Here is a 20391-nt window from a genome sequence, read left to right on the forward strand (position 1 = left end):
AGCTGTTTTTTGGGTTATTTTTTAAAAACAACACTGTAGCATTTCGTTTTTGAAATATAAGTCCGTTTGGATTAGTTGTTTTTTGAGTTGTTTTTCAAAAACTATATGAAAAACTTTTACTGTACATATTTTTTGGATTATTTTTATATGTATTTTTAAAACATATTTTTGAGTATTTTTATAATTTATAATTTTTATATTTTTATATTTATATACATTTATGCATTTATAATACATTTATAAATAAATATATTTATATATTTATATATAAATATATAAATGTATTATAAATGTATTATATTATATATAATACATAATATAAATATATTTATAAATGTATAAATGTATAAATTATAAATGAATATTACATAAATATATAAATTATAAATTTTATATTTTTATATAAATATGCATTTATGCATTTATAATACATTTATAAATATTTATAAATAAATATATTTATATAAAAATATATAAATGTATTATATTATATATATTACATAATATAAATATATTTATAAATGTATAAGTGTATATTATTATAAATGTATAAATTAATATTATATAAATATATAAATTAATATATTAGAAATATATATTAATATTATGTATAAATCTATTAATATAATTAATATAGAAGTATAACTGTATTAAAATTATGTAGAAATGTAAAATTAATTTTATGTATATTAATATAAATGTATTATATTATCTATAATACATAATATAAATGTATATTGTAAATATAAATAAATATATATATTATGTATAAATGTACATTTATATAAATGTATAATATATATAATATATAATATATATTATACTATATATAATTTATATAACATATAATATTTATATAAATATATTATAAATATATAAAAATATATTTTAGATAAAATAAAATATTTATAATATGAATAAATAAATATATAATATACATTAATATTAATTATTAATATTATAATATTATAAATATGGTGTTTATATAATATTTCAATTTGTAATATTTATTGTATATTTCATTATATAAATATTTATATAATATATAATATATAAATATATAATATAAAATTTTCAATTTGTATAATATACATAATATTGTATATATATAGTATAATATACATAATATAATATATTATACATAATATACATTTATACAAAATTAATATTATGTATATTATATATTATACATAACATTATTATACATTATTATACACAATAAGAAATTACATTCATAATGTATATATTATAATATAATGTACATATTATATTATGTATAAATATTTATACATTTATGTATACAATATTACATATTATGTATATTATATTATATTATGTATAATATTAATCTATATAATATTTATATAATATATAATATATAAATATATAATTTTCAATTTGTATATTTCAATTTATATTAATATAATATATATACATATAATATACATAATTGAAATATACATATTAAATATGTATATTTGGAGTTGTTTTTGATATAATGTTTGGATTGGAATTGTTTTTGAAATACATATTTAGCATTTGGAATGTGAAAAACAGTTTTTCAAAAACAGAAGCAAAAACAAGGAATCCAAACGGACCCTAGTTTTGAAGTAAAACCCGGGCATGATAATGCAGATGGTTCCTTGCCACATAAAATGATATAGCTCAAATGGTGCTACATTAATCTCCTTGCTTTTCCTCTATGGAAACCCGTTGCAAAACTGGTGTTTCTGTTCATTTGGTCAGATGTTCAAATCTTCTTTGCTAAACACAAATAAGTTCTCCTTGTTTCGCAGACAAATTCTCCCTGCTTCGCGTCTCCTGCTGTATATATTGAAAGATTGCAGTAACAACATCTCATTATTCTCCTATTGGGCTTTCTAGCACTTGAAGATGATTTCCTTTGAGAGTTAAAGTTAACACAATAAAAACTCAGAATCGTTAGTTTCTTTTCCTTCTGATCTTCTTGGAGTCTAAGAATGCTAGCTGTGAGGTCTTTTGTCCTTTCTCGCTTCATTACCACATAAGTTCCAAATAACGCCCGATGCAAGTTCAGGCAGCCTGCTTTGATTATATATAGGAGATGATTATCCGCTTTGATTATAGGAGATGATTATGTCCTCACATAGTATACACTTCCCATATATAGTTTCGGCACCACCATTCCATGCAAATTAAGAAGGAAACGTTTTTGTGGAGCCTTCCTTGACTGGATGGATAGGTTCAAAGAAAATCTTTTTGAGTTTTGGTTTATTGCACCTGTGGGAAAAAGAAAAAAATGCAGAGAAAATGATATTGGCAATCGTTTGATGCTGCCATGCCAACACATACGACTATATTCACGTTTAATTCTAAACAAGTTTCAATCTGGAATATTCTTCAAATTTGTTCGCCATTCGGTTAGCTTCTGCAACGATTTGTGGGCGACAAAGTTTGCCGCTGAAAGGGCTGTGAACCTTAAGAACCAGCTCACACTTCTCCCATTCCTTCCTGATAGCAGTATCGAAAGCGAACGACTGAAAATCTGTTGAAACATATAATTTTTTCTCATAAAACGAAATGAGTGTAGGTCTCCAGGCGACCCAAAATCCATTGCCGATCGGAATCCTGTCTCGCACTTTGTAGGAAAGGAGGGTCGACAAGACGACTCCCAAGTGCAATTACAAAGATCGTAAACCTCAAAGAAGGGCTCGTCGACGGACACAGAAAGGAGTTTATCTTCCACAAAGATGAACCTCTCACCAAAATTCACATACTTTGCTGCTTTGTTGAAGTACCTAACGGGCTTGAGGCGCAGCAATTCATCGTCATGCTCTGCTTCAGATGAAGTAACATAAACATTCTTTGGTGGAAAAGTAGTAGATGGCACTAAGCATGCGTAGAGATGCTTCGTCATGACAAAATCTTCATTACAATTCCCAGTTCATGGATGCATGATTTTCTTGTAACACACCTTTTGATTTATCCTTCTACAGTTGTACACACTATTGATTCATTTGCCTGGGTGGTTAGCAATAGTATACACGTAGTTGCTTATGAATTCCCCCCCCCCCCCCCCCCCCCCGACCAGGGTTTAATGCGCTTGGGCTTCAGGGTTTGGGCCTTTTGTTTTTACCTTGTACCGAGGTTTGAGTCGGTTTTTCGTGAAGATTTCCACGCCACGCTCCCAAGGAAGGAATCCGAATCAGAGTATTTTTGGTGTTAATAGGAAAATTCATTACTACTTCTTATACACTTAAAAAAATCTCGTTTACTCTTTTTTCATAGACCTAACTAGATCATAGACCTAACTAGATCAACGAGATGTTTTGACACCATTCTTGATTTTTTTTTGTTGCAGGTGAGATTTGAACCCCTACCTACAGCCTAAATTGGTTCATAGACCTAACTAGATCAACGAGATGTTTTGACACCATTCTTGATTTTTTTTGTTGCAGGTGAGATTTGAACCCCTACCTACAGCCTAAATTGGTGGCCACTGTACCAAGTTCAGTGGTTCAAAAAAGTTCAGTGGTTCAAAAAAAATCGTTTACTCGTTTGGTTAAAATTCATCAATCACTATTATTATTATCACTATCATTGACTAGTTAATAGTTATAATTTGTTTGTTAAAACTCATAGGCACCGTTTGGACCCCATCTCATTTAAAATGGTTAACCAAAGTTGTTAGTAATAATTCACCAAATCCATTAGGCTCATACACCAAATCCATTTCCTTTCCAAATTTTGCATATGGAGAGACAGGCAGTGGAGAGGCAGAATTGCCTGCAGAAGAACCAACCTAAACGGTGATGAAGTAAATAATTCCGCCTTTGGAAGGAGGGAGTTGTAAGCCCGAAATTCCTTCCACCGCAACCAACTGCTATATTTCACCTTTCTCTGGTTTCAAACCCACAAACAAAATTTCCTTTTCCTTTTCCTTTTACAGTTGAAGCACACAAAACATTATTAATTACAATCCTTTCCACCCTATTTACTTACTAGTGACAAATGCAGCAGCTCTTTAGAACACTTCTGGTAGAGGCCTGCCTTCCAGGAATGACTTGAATAGCACGAGCGATCTCTCTGGCTGTGAGAATGGAGCTTCATGAGAAGCACCTCTAATTGTTGCAAATGAGAGCAAATTTCCATAAACTTGAGTCCATCCACCAACCTGCGCGCGGTAGGAGAAGGCCATGTAACCAAATGTCGATTAGGAATTTGCATGCAGAAACGGTCTGCAATGACCATGATAAAGTTTGTGTTATTCACTTATACCTGCTGCCCTGCAAACCAAACTCGATAAGGTGTGGTTGCATTCAGTCTTAACTGTTTTGCCAATCCATGGACTAGGCTGCGGCTTCCAGTTAGTGGGATTACAGAATCCTGATCGCCACTGTTTGCAAAATTTCGTTTGAGAATGCTATTATAGGACATTCTGTTCTTAACCAACAGATGACAGAAAGTAAAACCATGAAACTTTATGCAAAACGTTTTTGAGATCATACGAATAAAGAAGCGTTGAATTTACCTGTACACCAATACTGTAATTCCTTCCTTGATAAGTGATCCTACAATTGAGATTGTAGGTATCTCTATGTCAAGCAGCTGATAATCCAGAATGCTGTGGCAGAAAGAGAAATTTCAATTTGTAGTAAAGGTAAGAATGAGAATCACTATGTTGGTAGGCTGATTTCTTGTTACGATGGTTGCAAGTTGAGATCAATTCTGCGTCTATCATTTTATTACTTTTTTTTGTTTCTATGGCAACTACTAAAATCTCTTCCCGTGCTAATGGTACATAATCTTTGAAATGCTATTAAGAAGTGAAGGAATTACTCGCTGCAAACAAGCCATCTCCGCACTCCTACAAGCCTGGCATGAAGCGCCTTCTGCACATCTTGGCGGTTCAAGTAATTGACAGTTTCATCTTCTATACAAACATCTATCCTCTCTGCGTTTTGCTGGTCAATAGTACAAAACCATTGTTAAGACCCGGGAGACATATCTGAGAATCTTAACAATCTGGATAACAGAATAAAGCTGAGATAATAACATCTGATCTGAAGGGCAACAACAAAAACGTACTTGTGGACTAATGATCCTGGACTGGGAGAGCACTGAAGAAATACAGACATCAAGTGTAACATCATATTTGTCCACAAACCTACTGGTTTCTCTACTAACTTGGCTCATGACCTTCGAGCAAATAGGAGAAACAGCATCTCTGTAGTATTCACTCACATATCGAGAATAGTTACAGAAGGAAGTGAATAATTTGTAAGTTGAATCTGATATCAGTCCATGTGACCAGAAGTACTCAGCTCTTGAGTTCAAGTCTGTGGCATATTCAAGAACTGGATTACCTAGCTGCAACAAAAATAAAGAAGAAAAGAAAGAGAATTATCAGTCTTCAGCAAAAGCAGCAAGAGAAAAGGGAATTCTCTTTTGATGTTTACTTCGCTCTCTCACTTTTCAACTTTATGGCTCCTTAACCTGTTAGAAAAAGTGGAATTCTGTTTCTTCTTGGGACCGTGGAAGAAAGATCATGAGTTTCTTCTTGTTATTTTGGCTGATCAATCATTCTGTTATCAATCCAGCATAATTCAGGAGACTTCTATAACTTTTATTTGGCATTACTATATTAATTAACTCTTACAGCAATTCCTTTCAAGTTGAACAGCTTTTCCTTTTTGTTGAATTGAATCATGAGCTCCGCAAGTTGAGGTACATAGTGACCTGGTGGCATCAACCCAAAAAGTTTCAAAAATAAAAGAAATAACCACCTTTAGGCATTCTAAGAAAAAAAGAACATGGCAACTTTAGGAAGATACCTGCATAACTTTCTCCAGTTATAAACAAATTTCTGTCCCTATACTGTGGGAATTGGAGGAACCAACGCTGCAAGAACACGAGATTGTCCCTAGCTGAAGAAAATCATGATAAATCCAACTTTAGAAGTAAGACAAGTATCCAATTTAGCTTCAGAAAGACCGATTTTACAAACGATTGTCTGAACTGCTAATATAATAGCATCGGATGACAAATATTTATAAACTAAAAAGCAAGTCTTTTTCGTAAAAGTTCACAATCTTTCTTAAAAAGAATATTCCACAGCCCCAGAACTTATGTTTCCTGAATCACACGTCCAGTCCAATTTTAGATGATTGATAGATTTATAAGCAGAAAATCATGATTGCTGAAGAGAAGAGACGTACCTGTTATAGCATCACTCACAGCATCGTAAGAGGAGGAATCATCCGCAAAAGAGAACCCCACCCCAACTGGTGTCTCCAAATATAGCACATTTGCCTCTGCAATATCATATCCAACCAATTATCATTTCTTTGCTTTTTTTTTTCTATGGAATTACTTGCAAAATTCGAACTTTATCAAAAAAATAAGATGTTTATGATGCTTTTCATGGTTGTAATTCTCACCTCTATTCCAGCTATGCTCATTCCTTACCAGACCCTGTCCATTGGGTCTAAAAGGTCCATTTTCAGAAAATGCACCGACGCCAAGAGAAGAGCAACCAGGTCCTACAAGAAAGCAAGCACTATTAAGCAAAATCTGGCCAAGTAATCTTGAGGGCAGTTGAATATGGAGGAAGAAGAACTGTTGCAGACCTCCATTCAACCACAGGACCAGAGGTTTTGAAGCACAATCTATTTCCGCCTCGACAAAGTAGTAAAAGAGAGCTTTTCCTTTCTTGTCATCAACAGTAACATAACCAGAGAACTGTTGGAATCCCACTTGTGGTTGTCCAGGTAGCTGAGTAATCATGTCAGGATGAGGCATTGGAGAAGATTTAACCGCTAGAAAACAACATAGAAGAAGCAACAAGATGGCCATTTCCTCGACTGTTGAAGCTTCTGATTTCATGATCTCAAGAATGTAACGATCAACCACACTCTAGTCAGCACTTATAGACCCAGTGAAATAGCGGAATGAGTGATAAATAGTAGTATTGCAAGCTAGTGGAGAGCATGGAGTCATGGCCTGCTCACGAGGCAGACTAAACAAATAGCATGCCTTTCTCAAAAAAAAAAGAAAAGAAAAGAAAATAGCATGCCTTGGTGATTTCTAGTTCTTTATCACCATAATCTTTGTTTATGAGCAGGCCTGAACTAACACACTAATGATCAGAAAGTGGTACTAAAAAGAAAGGCACTAAAATGAGTAGACGAGAAGTTATTCCATTCAAGTCTCAAGAGTCCGGGCTTGACTTGCTTACATGGGCTCATTCGTCGGCAAAAAGGACTGGGTGTTTTAAAAAGTGAAAAATGAAAAGTATCCTCAGGTGCTTTCAAAATTCAAAATTATTTATTTTCTCACAAACAGCAGATTTATTGCTTTAATTTGTTTGTTTATTTTAGTTTTGCCTTCCCAAAAATGATGAATGCAAAGTGAAAAATAGTTTTTTTACCGTGTCATGCTTTTAAGCTCAAGCCTTGACAAGGTAAGGGATGTTCCACAGAAAGTGGCTTTACAGTAGTACTGCTTTCACTACTGTGTCTCAGAAAATGTGGGACACTGACCACTATCATAATGTCTCCTAAGAACATCTCTGAAACTTCATTTTCAATGCACAATATGATAGGTATTGTAAGAATTTCTTTAGTATTTTGTTTGGTTTTGTCATGCAGAATCATATGAGCACTGCCAAGAACATGATGCAGAGTATCTTCGTGGATTTCCTGAATTGCTTGTTTGGTTGGATTCGGTTGATTTACAAGTACTACAAGAAATTTTTTTTTTAAAAAAAAAATTGATTTTCCTGGTTTGCTGGGAGATTTTCGTAATGTCTGCAGTTTGAAAGAAAACCACAGCTGAAGCAGATGTTGACTCTGGGCTTGTCCATGAATTTCTTCAAAATCTGCAATTTCATTTCCTTCAAAATCATCTTTACATTCTTGAGACTTCCAAGAGTATCATCTGACTCAACCAAAAACAAACATCTCATACAGCAATTTTCCAACAATACCTTGATTTATTTATTAATTATTATTGTAGTAATATGAATGAGAACACAAGGTCTAGAGCCTTGAGGGCTGCTTTTGAAGAAAGGAAGGAAAAAAAAAAAAAAGAGCCTTGAGAGCTGCTTGTCTCTGACCTCTGTGAATAAAGTGTTGTCTTGTAATGATGAGCTATCCACTAGCATAGGTCCATCATAGCTTGCAAAATAGGGGTCCCCCCACCAACCTTCTGAAGAACAAAAACTACTACCAGTAAGTAGAAGGTGCCCTCTGGCCTTTACCAGAGAGAGGTTGCATATACTCGAAATCTTCTCTGTTTCCCACTACCCTCCTATATAACTGCCAAAGACAGACAGACAGATAATTTGTACCAGCAAAAAAACACACATATTTCCAATTATTATTGCAGCTAGCCTCCCACTTGACCTGCAACAATCATGCAGGCATTGGCCAATTCTCCTCCTGCGCCTGAAGGAATAAATTATCAGACCTCGAGACTAATTTATGACTGGCCACCCCTGCAAGGGTCCAGGTAAAATAATATTTGTCTTCAATTGTTTATCTTTACTCATGGGGTGGCTGGCTGGGCTCCGTAACATGCAATGGATTAAGCCTGTCGTCCCCAGTTAGGCGCATAGGGGCGCACAAAAAACACTCAAATCAAGGTAATTTTGTCGCAGAAGTGTTCTGCTGATATGGAGGATGGCATCATTAGTGTAGGATTTATGAGTTGTTCAAGCTTACGTTAATGCAACTTTAGCTGAAAGCAATAATTGTAATGCTCTACAGGAGAAACTTGTATTTTACACAAAGGAAGGAACCTTGTAATGTTTGGATTTTATCTGTCTTTCTATGATAATTTTCATTCTAACAAAAGGGAATAACATGAAAAATTTTACGCACGTCCAAAATTTAGCAAAAGGAATGAAACAAAATATATGCACTTCCAACCTCCAGCACTTAAATGACTCCTGATTTGCTCTTTTTATAAAGCCAAGCTGGGAAACAACAATATACTGTTTGAAGATTCGTTAGTGAAGATTGTCGTTTGACTGGGCAAATTTGGACATCACTTTCCGGGTCGGTGGAATATGAAGATGCTAGCCAGTATTCGAGTGGAAATCTGGCTCCTCTTCCACGATGACCACTCAATGTTCTCCAGCTTCATATCTTGCTCCCAAGTATTGCCTCAGCTGGTATTAAAAGAAGGAAGATAGCCTCATTAATTTATTTTAGGACAAACTCTAATTTGAACCTTCAAGGAATCCAAACATGTCAACCCAGTCCATTAAAAGTTGATAGTTTCCATTTAGCCCATCAATCAAGCTTTTGCTTTTCCCATGTCAGTTTTTCAGAGGACTAGCAGCTAGTAGTAATTTGCAACTTCATTAAACGGATGATGACCATTTTTGGCATTTGCATCAAGACCCTTTCAATGTGCACTTGAATGGCCGGTAAAATGCGTGCCGCTTTTCTGGCACGCTGCAAAGTTTGGAGCTCTCTGTATCTGACTTTCTGTATTATGTTTATGGAACTTGATTGGTTGTCATGGATAAGGTTATCATTTGTCCCGTTCTTTCATTATTGATATTCTCCTTCACTCCCACTTTTATTACTACCACTCCTACTACTTTAGTACCTTTTTTAATCTTCTCCAATTCCCAAAGTAGCTTTTTACCGAAAAATCATGTAATTTCACGATAAACAATTGACATAAATGCTTCAGATTTTTAAATCATTTGCTTTGACTTTCTTTATTCAGTTTTATAATCCTAAGAATTTATAACAATTAATTAATCCCTTTAAGATATACTCCATTTGTCACTTTACCCCATAACTTTTTTCTTGTTTCACTTTATCCCCTATTATATAAAATTACCCCTCTATTATTCTAATTTCTTATTTTCTTTCTGTCCCCTTTTTCTCTCCTTTATTTTCTTTGCCTCTTTCTTCTTTCTTTACTTATTTCTCTTTCCCATAAGAAACTTCATCTCAATGATCGAAGTTAAAAGAAAAAAAAAAAAGAAATTGCAAAGATCTATTTTCACATCAAATGGTCATTAAATATTCAAAACCCTTCCCCAAAATAGCATTTTTTACACTTTTCAATTTTTTTGCTTTTTCTCTTCCTATCCCAATTTCTCATTTTATTCTAAAAAAAATCACAAGAAGAATTTGCGACTTGATTAATGATCATTAATTGCAATTTGCGGCATTGTCAAAAAATTGAATTAGCTTTTAATGCCTTTCCAAACTTCACCCATAAATCCAATTACAAACTCCAAATAAAGTTTTCTATTGAGATGATGCTTTTTTATTAGGAAGGATGGAAGAGAGAAGAAAAAAGAATGAGAAAAAGAAATAAAGTAGGAAAAATGAAAAATGAAAAGTCAAAATAATAATGAAAGGTAATTTTATCCTATAGGAGGGTTATGTGACCAAAATTAAAAATTAGGCGATAAGGTGAAAAATAGGATATACCGTAAGAAGATTAATTATAATTAACGCTTTTCCTAATTTGCTGTTGAAATTTTCTTTGGAGTAAATAAAAAGAATGATCAGAAGTTTCGTTTCAGAAATCAAAACCAGACACTTTGTTCCCCAAAAGTCCCTTTGCAAAAGTGCTGCAAAGCAACATATTAATCACTTCTTCTAAGAGCTCTTATAATAAAAGTGCTTTCTGCTACCCCATGTGTACTTGATGTAATACGAGTTTTTTCTGAATGATTTAGTAAACCCTCATCTCCTGCGTCATCAATTGCTGGTTTAGCGGTCATCAGCTTAAAGCAGACATTCCCAGCCCAATTCTGAAGTCGCATCCGACTTGGTTTCACGGTTAAATAAACCCCACTTGCCACCTGACCCCACACCAAGAACATTCCAAATTAAATTAAAAAGATATTAAAGAAATAGTAGTTTGAGCACTTGTTAAAAAGAGACTCAAGTGTTAATCTTTTTTTTTTTTTTTAAATTACAATTAATTCAACACGTATCACAATTCAGAGGTGCAACAAATGCTAGCGTACATACTTATACCATAATTTAGGTGTAATTTTTGTGTTTTAACGGGTGCCCATGAGAAAAATCCTTAAAAGCAAAGAAAGAAAGTCATAATGAGAGGCAACTCCCTGACTATAGCCGGAGGTTCCCACTAGATTTTCTCATGTTCTAACGAAGTTTCAAAGACGTCTGAGACAAGGTACATTACTTTGGAGCAATTCAAAACAACTTAACAATTACGATTATCCAATAAATAAGGCAAATATTAGACCCCATTAGCTACAAATATGTCGAAGCACACATGATACAACAAAAGATCTGGTACAACTAGTTTAAGTAAAAAGGTCGTGAATATTTAAGTTTGTACAGATATTCTGTGATGAAGTTCAATTCATACTGTACGAATCCCCAATGTACATATGACTGAAGGATCAATCAAAAAATGAATATCATTGAACTTGAATACAAGAACAATGCAAAATCTTTATATATTGGTCAATCTATTATACAAATGGCTGCCTTTTCTTCAAAAGCTAAGACTCGCTCTACTTCTCAAATGACAAATCAACAGGGCATATACGAAAGAGCCTCCCAACGAGAAAAATTGTAGCCGAGATCGGTCTAAAAGAAAACTACCACAAATTACCTATGAAGTGCAAGTGGATCATGAGGAATTGTCAGATTCGACACCTGGCATCAAAGTCGGAATAGATTGCTGTTCTAATTCCCTGCGAGAGGCTTCCCACAGCTGCTGTTCTATTCCCAATTTCCTCAGCTCTGTTAGGCCTCGTTCAACTGCAATAAAGCAGAAATTGCATGCAATTAGACCTGATAATTCTCAAACAAGCCCACAAGTGAGGTAGTCATGATCCTTGTTAGCAGGAAATAATAATGACTAAGAGTTGTTATGCCATATAAACTGAAATCCGTTAACACCAGCAGATGTTCACATGCAACAAGAATTGCAGGGCATTTCCATGCTACTTGGACATGGACTCGCGAGATTAATGTTACTCAGGTGTAGCCATTGTTGGCCTTAAATGCATCTATTTTTACAAGCAAGAATCTACAATAAGCAAATGAGGAAAAGAAAAGTACCATCAACGGCATCATGTGATGTTGGCGATTGTGCATTACGGCTTATCCAGAACTGAAGTCTCTCTTCAGCTATATCCTCTTCAACACCATGATCTTTGGCTCTTCTCCAAAAGTACGTAAGCCAAGCCTGAAATATTGAAAAGCATGTAAGCAAGCTGGTACGAAATCCCATTACTCCAAAAAAGAAAGCGTTATACACGAAAACAGCGGCAAAGAATATTAACAAAAAGATATACCTCCTTGAAGAGAACATCGTGCGACTCTTCTTGACTTAATTCTGCAAATATTGAAGCGAAATTACTGACATGCCTCTTTCTAATGGAAGGATACAAATGAAATGCTTAAACCAAGGAAACACTTCAATTATTTACTTTCATCATCCTCTAGTCTTATATTGTTTAACAATAACACAATTAGAAGAACTCAACATGTTCCTTACCAAACGGCTCCATATATTTCGTCTCAATAGTTGATTTAGGTTCTGCAATTCAAGGACAAAAAAGTATTAGATGATTCTAATGAAATTGAAAGTCAATTGCTCTATTTTTATGGCAGAGATTTGAGGAAAAATGTTAATGAACAACTTCAAACATGTTCTCCAACAATCTATATATGTCACAAACCCATTACTGAAAAAAAGAGCTACATTAAATATTTTCTGTAAACAACCCAAAAACAGACATTCACGATTGCAGAACTGCATGATAATTCTATTGAGCTAAAACAACAAAAAACATGCCAATTCAGTTGAAAGGAGGAGAAAAGTCTGTAAATAGATAGGAAAAGGTGCCACAAGGTGACAGTGTGTTAAACATTGCATGACTTAGAAATCATCCAGGTTAACCTGGAGGACAAAAACTACCTCCTTGTTTTGTGATAATCTATTCAGTCGTCGAAGCCTATGCCTTTTGCTCTATGCTAATAGCATCTCTGGGTCTAAAGAATATCTCTAGAATCATGAAAAGCACAAACATTAAATTCTTGAGCCTGTTTTAATGGTTACAAAACTCCAAAGGAACACAACGAGAAATCATATGCATGAAATGAAATGAAGTGGCTTGACTAGTTTGATGAAGTGAAGTAATTAAGATAGTAACAGGAACAGAAACTTTATCGCAGTCAGAATGGACATGCAGATGGGAATTCACGTGGTAGAATTACAGAATTACCCGTTCAGCTGAAAAACATGCCAACACACTAGGGGTGGAGCTGAGAACTCCCTACAACAAAGAACAAATTTGATATGCTACACTCTTCAAAAGTAGGAAAATGTTTTGTTGCTAACAGATTCTCAAAGACCAAACTTGAAAACTTGGTTTGTCAGAAAATGGGAAAGCCACAATAATCACCAATCATCCTGCAAATGAGACTAAGCATGCCGTATTAAGATATAAGAGGATGCTTACATATTTATTCAAATTTAATGAAATGATGATAAAGCCAGATGATTGACCATACCCAAGAAAGAATGACGAACCAAACTTGAACGTCGGTGTTGGGCAAGTGCTAAGACAACAGCATCCTCAACCTTGATGGCAGCAGAAATAAGAAAGTAATAATTCATAAGCAATGACTCACCTATAATCAGAAATTAAAGAAGGAACAATTACCAGAAAATATGTTACACTAGGGGGTCAAATGGGTTACCCAAATTAATTGGGTTTGGGTGGAAGTGGGTCCCAAAGTTTTTTAATTGCCTCTCTGCCAACTATCATTGCTTGATTACTAGTAGAGAAACAAGAAAATAACAATTCATAAGCAACAACTCACCTGTAATCCACAAGAAAAGAAGGGACATCAACCACAAAAATATGTTAAACTAGGAGGTCAAATGGTCATCCAAATTAATTGGGTTTGGGTCAAATGCGTCCTCAAGTTTTGGCAGCCACAATTCACTCCATTTACTGGGTTGGTATGGTCATCAATAACCCACTTATGGAATAATATCAGCTTCAGACAAACAAAAGAACTAATTCCAACATTTATTTCAGGTCACATCTGAAGGCTTAATAACCAAGTTTAGCTCTGAACATTTTGATAAAGAAAACATAATCATTCCAAAATCAGTTGAAACATCAATGCCACAAGAACAGAAAAGGAAAGTGAATAAATAGGTCAACATCGATAGCAAGCAGGACCTAAAACATTTGAACTCCATCCGTTTATAAAACATAGTTGAAGTAATCAAGAAACAAAATAACTGGGCAGAAAAACACAGTAGTCTTGAATGAACAACAACCTTCAAGGAAGCTAATTCCCTTAAGCCCATTTCAACTGAAAGCATGCTCTCAATATTTCCTTCCCCTGTTAAGTCACTTAAATTCCGTACATGTTTGTTCCTTCTTTCTGTATCATCTCCACCTGAATAATGTCAGAGATAATAATTGCTTAGTCATACTCACGCCCAGGACTGAAAATCTACTTAGCCATTTAACCAAAATCTAAAAAGCAATGGTAAAGAAGAGATACCATTCCAAGACTCTTCCCTCGCTTTTTGTCCAGCAGAAATGACAACTTCAAATGGAAGAGGTGCCAGAGATGACCAGTGTTCATGTTTCAAAGCTGCTACATCAGTACAAATACCTAGAAGACACAAAAGGTCAAGAACAATAGCTTCAGAAGAACTTTAATTAGAAAATAGCTGGTCATCAAAGCCAACGAAGAAGAGGAAACAAGGAATAAAAGACAGAAAACAACAAACTATCCATTTAAGTGAAGTTAGAAAATAACCATGAATTACAGATGCAAAGTAATTCCTAACAAACTAAATTCCTAGCAATAAGGCATATGGCACAAATTACATCAGTGTGACACCTACTTTACAAAGACAAAGTTGAAAGAGGAAAAGAGTTTCAGCATAGCTTGATACATCCAATTCCTCAAACAATTCCAAATGCAAAAATATGAATAGCAAGATGCAACCTGAATTGACACTTGGATTGGTATATAATGTCACAAGTGATTACCATAATGTACAGCTAAGCCCCAATAGCGAGCAAGCCAGCACCTCTTCAGAACAACCTCCTCCTAAATTGCCAAATCAACCCCCAAGTTGGAAAGAAAATGAAAGGGAAAACCGAAAAAGGGAAAGATATTCAGGAATCTGGTTAACATTTGTGTTGTATAAGCAGGTAATAAAGACATCAGATTTATAACACAACCATTTCTTCATGAGTCAAAATCATTCTTTGGGTCATAACACGTAGAGCTTTTGCTTCAGATTCAGCTTCTCGCAGCTGCTCCATGGTATTCACTGTCTCATCTTTTAAATTCTGAATCAAACCAATAAAAATGATGAGAATGTTGTTTGATATCCTGTCAAAATAGCATTGCACTAAGCAACATTTGCTAACCTCAATCTCAGCACGTAGAGATGAAATTTGTTCATCTCTCCCATCCTTCGTCTGCTGCGCAGCTTTAAGAGCTGCCTGAAGCAGAAAATTTGGAGCAAAAAGACAACAGTCACTACATTTATATCTAATTTTTCTTGAAGATGGCAAAATATTAGGAAAACAAAAAGGAAAGTAGACAAAACTAGCAAAAAGCAAAGCTATAGTAGTGGCCCCCTTTCCTACCCAACCCCCCACGTAGAGAGAGAGAGAGAGAGAGAGATCATAGTGTTAGCATGGCTCTACATAATATCTAGCTTGTTGTCTGCCAGCATTTCAAGCATCAATCAGTAGAAAACTTTTATTGCAAATTCCACCAATCACATAGCTGTTACATACCTCTCTTTGCCGAATTGCTGCTTCCTTCCTGCAAAGAGTCATAGCTAACATTAGGGGTGTGCATCGAAATCGAATTAGGTAATTGGGAACTTTGAATTCGGAATTTTTCGAAATTTGGACATCAGGAAATTTGATCGATTTCGATTCCGATTTCACACATTCCAATTTCAAATTTGTACCGAATTCAATTCGGAATTCGGTAATAATCAATTTCACCGAACTCAATTTGGAGTTTTGATTTGTATTTCTAATTTTTTTAATTATAATTACATATATGTTTTGCTAAACTAAATGCTAACTTTTGTATAATATATGTTTACAATTATAACATAAATATACAACTAAATAAGACTTATTATTGTACTGTTAAATAATATAATTGTTAGTTAGATGTATAACTATATAATATAAATTTTATATTACATATATAAAATATATATATAACGAATTCGATATTCGATTTCCGATTTGAAAAATATTCGATTTCCGATTTGAAAAACACCATTACCGAATTCAAACCAAATTCATATGTTTCAAATTCGGAAACCCCGATTTCCATCCCGATTTCCGATTTACCGATCTCGAAAATTCTGAATTCAAATTGAATTCGGTCAGTAAATCAAAATTTTTCGATTTTGCACACTCTTAGCTAACATTAAGCCAAGGATGTTAACAATGATGTAGAACAGGAGAAACAAAGTAGTACCTGCTCAATAGCTTAGCTTCTAGAGATACTCCGTCCCCCAGAGCAGCAACCTGTTAACGAAATAAGGAAGTTATGAAAAGAAATCAGGGATAAAAGTCTAAAATGGAAAGCCAGAAACTGAATGTGATGCCTACCTGTTTCTCCAACTCCCTGGCCCTAGCTTCGGCTTCTTCACGTTTTTCTTCTGCATGACGAAGCTGTAGGCAAAATGAGCTACCCAATCAAACTTAATGCACAAATAGCTGTCTTTATTTTTCCCCTCCAGGTGCTTAAGTATTTCTTTTAGGCCAGGAAAATTGAACTGTTGGGACTTTGGAGGAAGATCATTTTCCTGGGGTGTTAAAATAGAGAAAATAATAAAGGAATACAGAAAGCCACCTTGTCAAGAATAAGTTCATTTTCCTCTTGTATCATGTCAAGCTGCAGAATAATATTCAACTCATTAAAACATGTTAAGGATCCTGATTATCCCTTAGAAATACAAAATATATAAGATAAACTTAGATGAGATGCCCTTCTAGATCGTCATACACTCTAATCATTTATGCTGATGATTCATGTACACTAATAATGGAGTTCCTTACTTCATCTCGAAGTGCAGAAGCTTCATGTTCATTTCCTGAAGCTTTCAAGTCAACTAGTCCAACATCTGGTGTGAGCCTGAATCAATAACAACAGTGACACGCTATGACACCTTCTGATAAAACTCATTATTTTCCTTCACAGCTAAAAAGGTAATGACTGGATACATCATCTCCCATGTGATACCAGTAAAATTATACCTTAGATTAAGCAGTTGAACTACTAACATAAATGTGAAATTTTCAGGAGATCATGTATGTTTCATGAAAGGCATGCCAAAGATTCTGCCACATACCAGCAGTCAAGGCAGACCTTAACCACTTACAGAAATGCTATATACCTAGTAATTAGCATTTGGCTCTATTTAGCTATCAGAAAGTACACTGGTGTCAGACATCAGAGCACAAAAGTTTTCACCAAGGATTTTATATGCCTTTGATCAATTCCTCTTTCAAATTTAATGAAGTTGAGAACGATATATTGCCAACAGATCTTTTGTTTCAATTGGATAATGAATTTAGTAAAAAACAGTGATGACTCATGTATTATGCAACGGCATGTGGCTTAAAAGTACTAATCTGAAAATAGTTCAGATTATGATTAGCATTAGATTATTATTTACCAAAAAAGACGGATGATCGCTCATATCAGGTTTCAGGGCCTAGCAAACATGTCTTCCATTGCTCATATGTATAAGATTTTCTGGATCTAGCAAACATGTCTCGCATCCTCTAACTCTATTTGGGTTACCTTAACCCAAATGCAGGACAGATGCCTCTCTAGTGCATTCTAAGGAGCATATCCTTCCAAAACTACATTCCCCAGACCTGCACCCCCACCAACTTAACCCTTATACACATACACAAAGAAAACAAAATAATTAAAATTAGGTTAAAGAATGACACATGACAAAGGTTTATAAATGAAAATAAAAAGTCAGCCACACAGCTAAAGAGAACCATGACTGTAAGAAACACAGAAAGCCACCGAGCTTTAAAGAACAGCTAAACAAAGTACATCACCTCTTTTCTCGTAATCTGCCACTTGGAGGTTCTATTGGTGGGATGGCAACTGGAGTTCTCAGTGTTGGTTTATTCTGGGGCAAAACAGTAGTGGTGGTTGAACGAACAGACATTGAAGGCCTTCCAGCAGAAGTGGAACGTACTGAAGGCGTGTGATCCATAAAGTTCCGACCTAACTAAACATGATTACATCCAGTTAGCCATTAAAATCACATATAATCTTCATGCAGAAAGTTAGGAGTCTCAATTTTCAAAATTTGTATTTTGCACATCATTATTTGGTTTCAGACAGCAAAATAACTAAACCTCCCTAGAATTTCAGACAGCAAATCACCAAATAATCTTATTTGCACAAATTATCTTACAGCTCTCTTTGTTTCACTTCTTTACACCTTCCACAGAATCTTACTAGAAAATGAAAAATCAAATGAATTTCTTCAAAAAAATAATTTCGCATAATTTCAAATCCTATCATTTCATAAAATATTTTAATCACTGTTTCTACAAAAAGATGACATGGTCAGCAAAACATGTACACAGGTAAACTCTAACTGGTCCAAGATCATTGCATGAACAGTAATAACCAATGTGCACCTATACTAATAGCCAAAAAATTGCATGATGATGGGCAAAATTTAGATAATTAGAATATCTTCAGAAAATTATGATATCATTCCAAAAAGTCTCAGAGGACTCAAGACCATATTTTGCAATAAGAAATGCTACCACCTTCTAAGCATTTTGCTCGATAGTATAGCTAACAATGTTCATAAAATAGTTCCTTCACAAAGCCTTTTTTATCTTTTTGCTTTTAAGTTCTTTACTCTGGCATAATTTTTGGCACTCCAGAGAAATTTCAATTTCAATATATATTCCAAATTCAAACAATCTTATTTTACTTGTTGAATTAATGGCATATAGCACTGACTCCTCCAAAATGCCGAATCAAAGCATGCTTTTTTCCAGCATACCAATTGACTTTTAAGCTCTTCACCTCATATCTTAGAGTCCATTGCTTCCAGTAAATATCTAGTGAGTAAAACTTATTTGAAATTTAACTGAAGAATTATCGACGGACAGTCCAGTTCCTCAGCTCAAAGCACCTAAATTACACCCAAAAAGAGAAACAAAAAGTAATTCAAAAAAGTTCAGCCTGATTACCGCAGGTGATGGAGATCTATTCGGTTTAGCAAGCGAAGCAGCCGGGAATCCACTGTGACTGTTCCTATCAACTCTGCTACTATTCACATTACTAGAAAAACCGCTGGCAGGCGGCGGAGGAGCACCAGCAAACCGAAATCCAAGATCATCATCATCGTCATCGTCATCGGCGGTGGCCTGCGAAGCCATGACCTGGGCCAGTCGCTGCGCGGCGGCCTTGGCAGCAACGTTCTGAGTCCTTTTAATAGTAGACATCCCCCCTGTGGCCGGCGGTAGCCTCGATCGTGGATGCGCCGGTGATCCTGCAGGCGACGATGAGCCTGTACTGCTTGATCCCCCACTCCACTGCCGCGCATAGACCAGACTTTCCGTGGTCCTCCGATCCATTTCTCCGACTTCAAAAATATACAGAAATATGTGTGTGTGTACTACTATATGAATATATACGTATAGAGTTGTGTATGTATAGGTTTGGGAGCTAGATTTTTGGGAGGGGAAATTGAGCTAGATTTCCTCTCGGACGAGACTTGGATGGGAATTGGAAAAGCGTTGAATTTGGGAGGTGAAAACGCATGTCCAGGTAGAGATATTTCTGAAACGGGGAGAAAAAGAAAAAGAATTGTCGTTAAAAGACTTTAAAGTCACTCTTTCTAGCAAGGTAAGCGGTGATGACCGGCATAGATTTGGGATTTGGGAGAGGCGACTGGTGCGTAGGCGGGCGTATGCTACGACGTCGTTAGATTGTATAATAGGGACGAGGATTTAAAATTAAAATGAAGAAAAATTAATATTTACACTCCAGCATTTGTAAATTTAGTTTCTTTCCACGCATTTCCACGGGTCATTTTGCAGTTAATAGTTAGTATAACTAGAAACTACAACACAAATTTTGAAAATCTAAATGTTCATTTGATAGATAACTACTTTTTCATTCGGCATTCAAAAAGAGTTTGAAAATGAAAAGATTAAACTTTATCTCCACGCTGAGCTGATGAAATTGAATAAATGGCATTGATTATAAATTATTTGAGATATTTTTACTGTAACATTTTCTATGATGTGATGTATGTGAGATAAAAAATGTATTGAAAATTATAATGATGATGTAAGCAAATATATTTAAATAAATAATCTCC

General features: G+C 34.8%; 2 protein-coding genes across 4 annotated transcripts; both read right to left on the reverse strand.

Moving 5' to 3' along the window:
- Positions 1–3698: 3698 nt before the first annotated feature.
- LOC113742520 (serine carboxypeptidase-like 45) lies at positions 3699–7131 on the reverse strand. The gene is made up of 10 exons (XM_027270349.2): positions 6609–7131; positions 6420–6521; positions 6198–6293; positions 5814–5906; positions 5639–5718; positions 5068–5349; positions 4819–4943; positions 4511–4603; positions 4258–4375; positions 3699–4153 (listed from the first exon to the last, which is right to left on the reverse strand). Exons 1-10 carry the CDS (start codon positions 6862–6864, stop codon positions 4004–4006), a joined length of 1395 nt encoding a protein of 464 aa, XP_027126150.1. The 5' UTR covers positions 6865–7131; the 3' UTR covers positions 3699–4003.
- Positions 7132–10466: 3335 nt separating this feature from the next.
- LOC113742269 (coiled-coil domain-containing protein SCD2) lies at positions 10467–19930 on the reverse strand. 3 transcript variants are annotated; one of them, XM_027270073.2, is made up of 18 exons: positions 19256–19930; positions 18095–18270; positions 17075–17150; positions 16869–16910; positions 16625–16687; positions 16491–16540; positions 15785–15812; positions 15410–15484; positions 15218–15328; positions 15023–15083; positions 14526–14639; positions 14296–14417; positions 13515–13584; positions 12496–12537; positions 12293–12333; positions 12057–12183; positions 11605–11753; positions 10467–10816 (listed from the first exon to the last, which is right to left on the reverse strand). In XM_027270073.2, exons 1-17 carry the CDS (start codon positions 19640–19642, stop codon positions 11623–11625), a joined length of 1716 nt encoding a protein of 571 aa, XP_027125874.1. In that variant the 5' UTR covers positions 19643–19930; the 3' UTR covers positions 10467–10816; positions 11605–11622. The 3 variants fall into 3 exon arrangements, with proteins under 3 accessions (XP_027125874.1, XP_027125873.1, XP_027125875.1); XM_027270072.2 differs by lacking the exon at positions 10467–10816 and having other exon boundaries at positions 11264–11753; positions 19256–19929; XM_027270074.2 differs by lacking the exon at positions 10467–10816 and having other exon boundaries at positions 11264–11753; positions 18095–18266; positions 19256–19395.
- Positions 19931–20391: the final 461 nt, after the last annotated feature.

Source organism: Coffea arabica, chromosome 4e (assembly GCF_036785885.1).
Source record: "Coffea arabica cultivar ET-39 chromosome 4e, Coffea Arabica ET-39 HiFi, whole genome shotgun sequence".
NCBI lineage: Eukaryota > Viridiplantae > Streptophyta > Magnoliopsida > Gentianales > Rubiaceae > Coffea > Coffea arabica.

Coding starts and splice junctions, on each gene's coding strand:
- LOC113742269 (XM_027270073.2), bottom strand. CDS start 19,642: ATGGATCGGAGGACCACGGAAAGTCTGGTCTATGCGCGGCAGTGGAGT. Junction 15,329..15,409: donor CTCTACGTGCTGAGATTGAG/GTTAGCAAATGT, acceptor GGTTTGATTCAG/AATTTAAAAGATGAGACAGT. Junction 14,640..15,022: donor GGGCTTAGCTGTACATTATG/GTAATCACTTGT, acceptor TGTGTCTTCTAG/GTATTTGTACTGATGTAGCA.
- LOC113742520 (XM_027270349.2), bottom strand. CDS start 6,864: ATGAAATCAGAAGCTTCAACAGTCGAGGAAATGGCCATCTTGTTGCTT. Junction 6,522..6,608: donor GGTCCTGTGGTTGAATGGAG/GTCTGCAACAGT, acceptor GCTTTCTTGTAG/GACCTGGTTGCTCTTCTCTT. Junction 6,294..6,419: donor TGAGCATAGCTGGAATAGAG/GTGAGAATTACA, acceptor ATGATATTGCAG/AGGCAAATGTGCTATATTTG.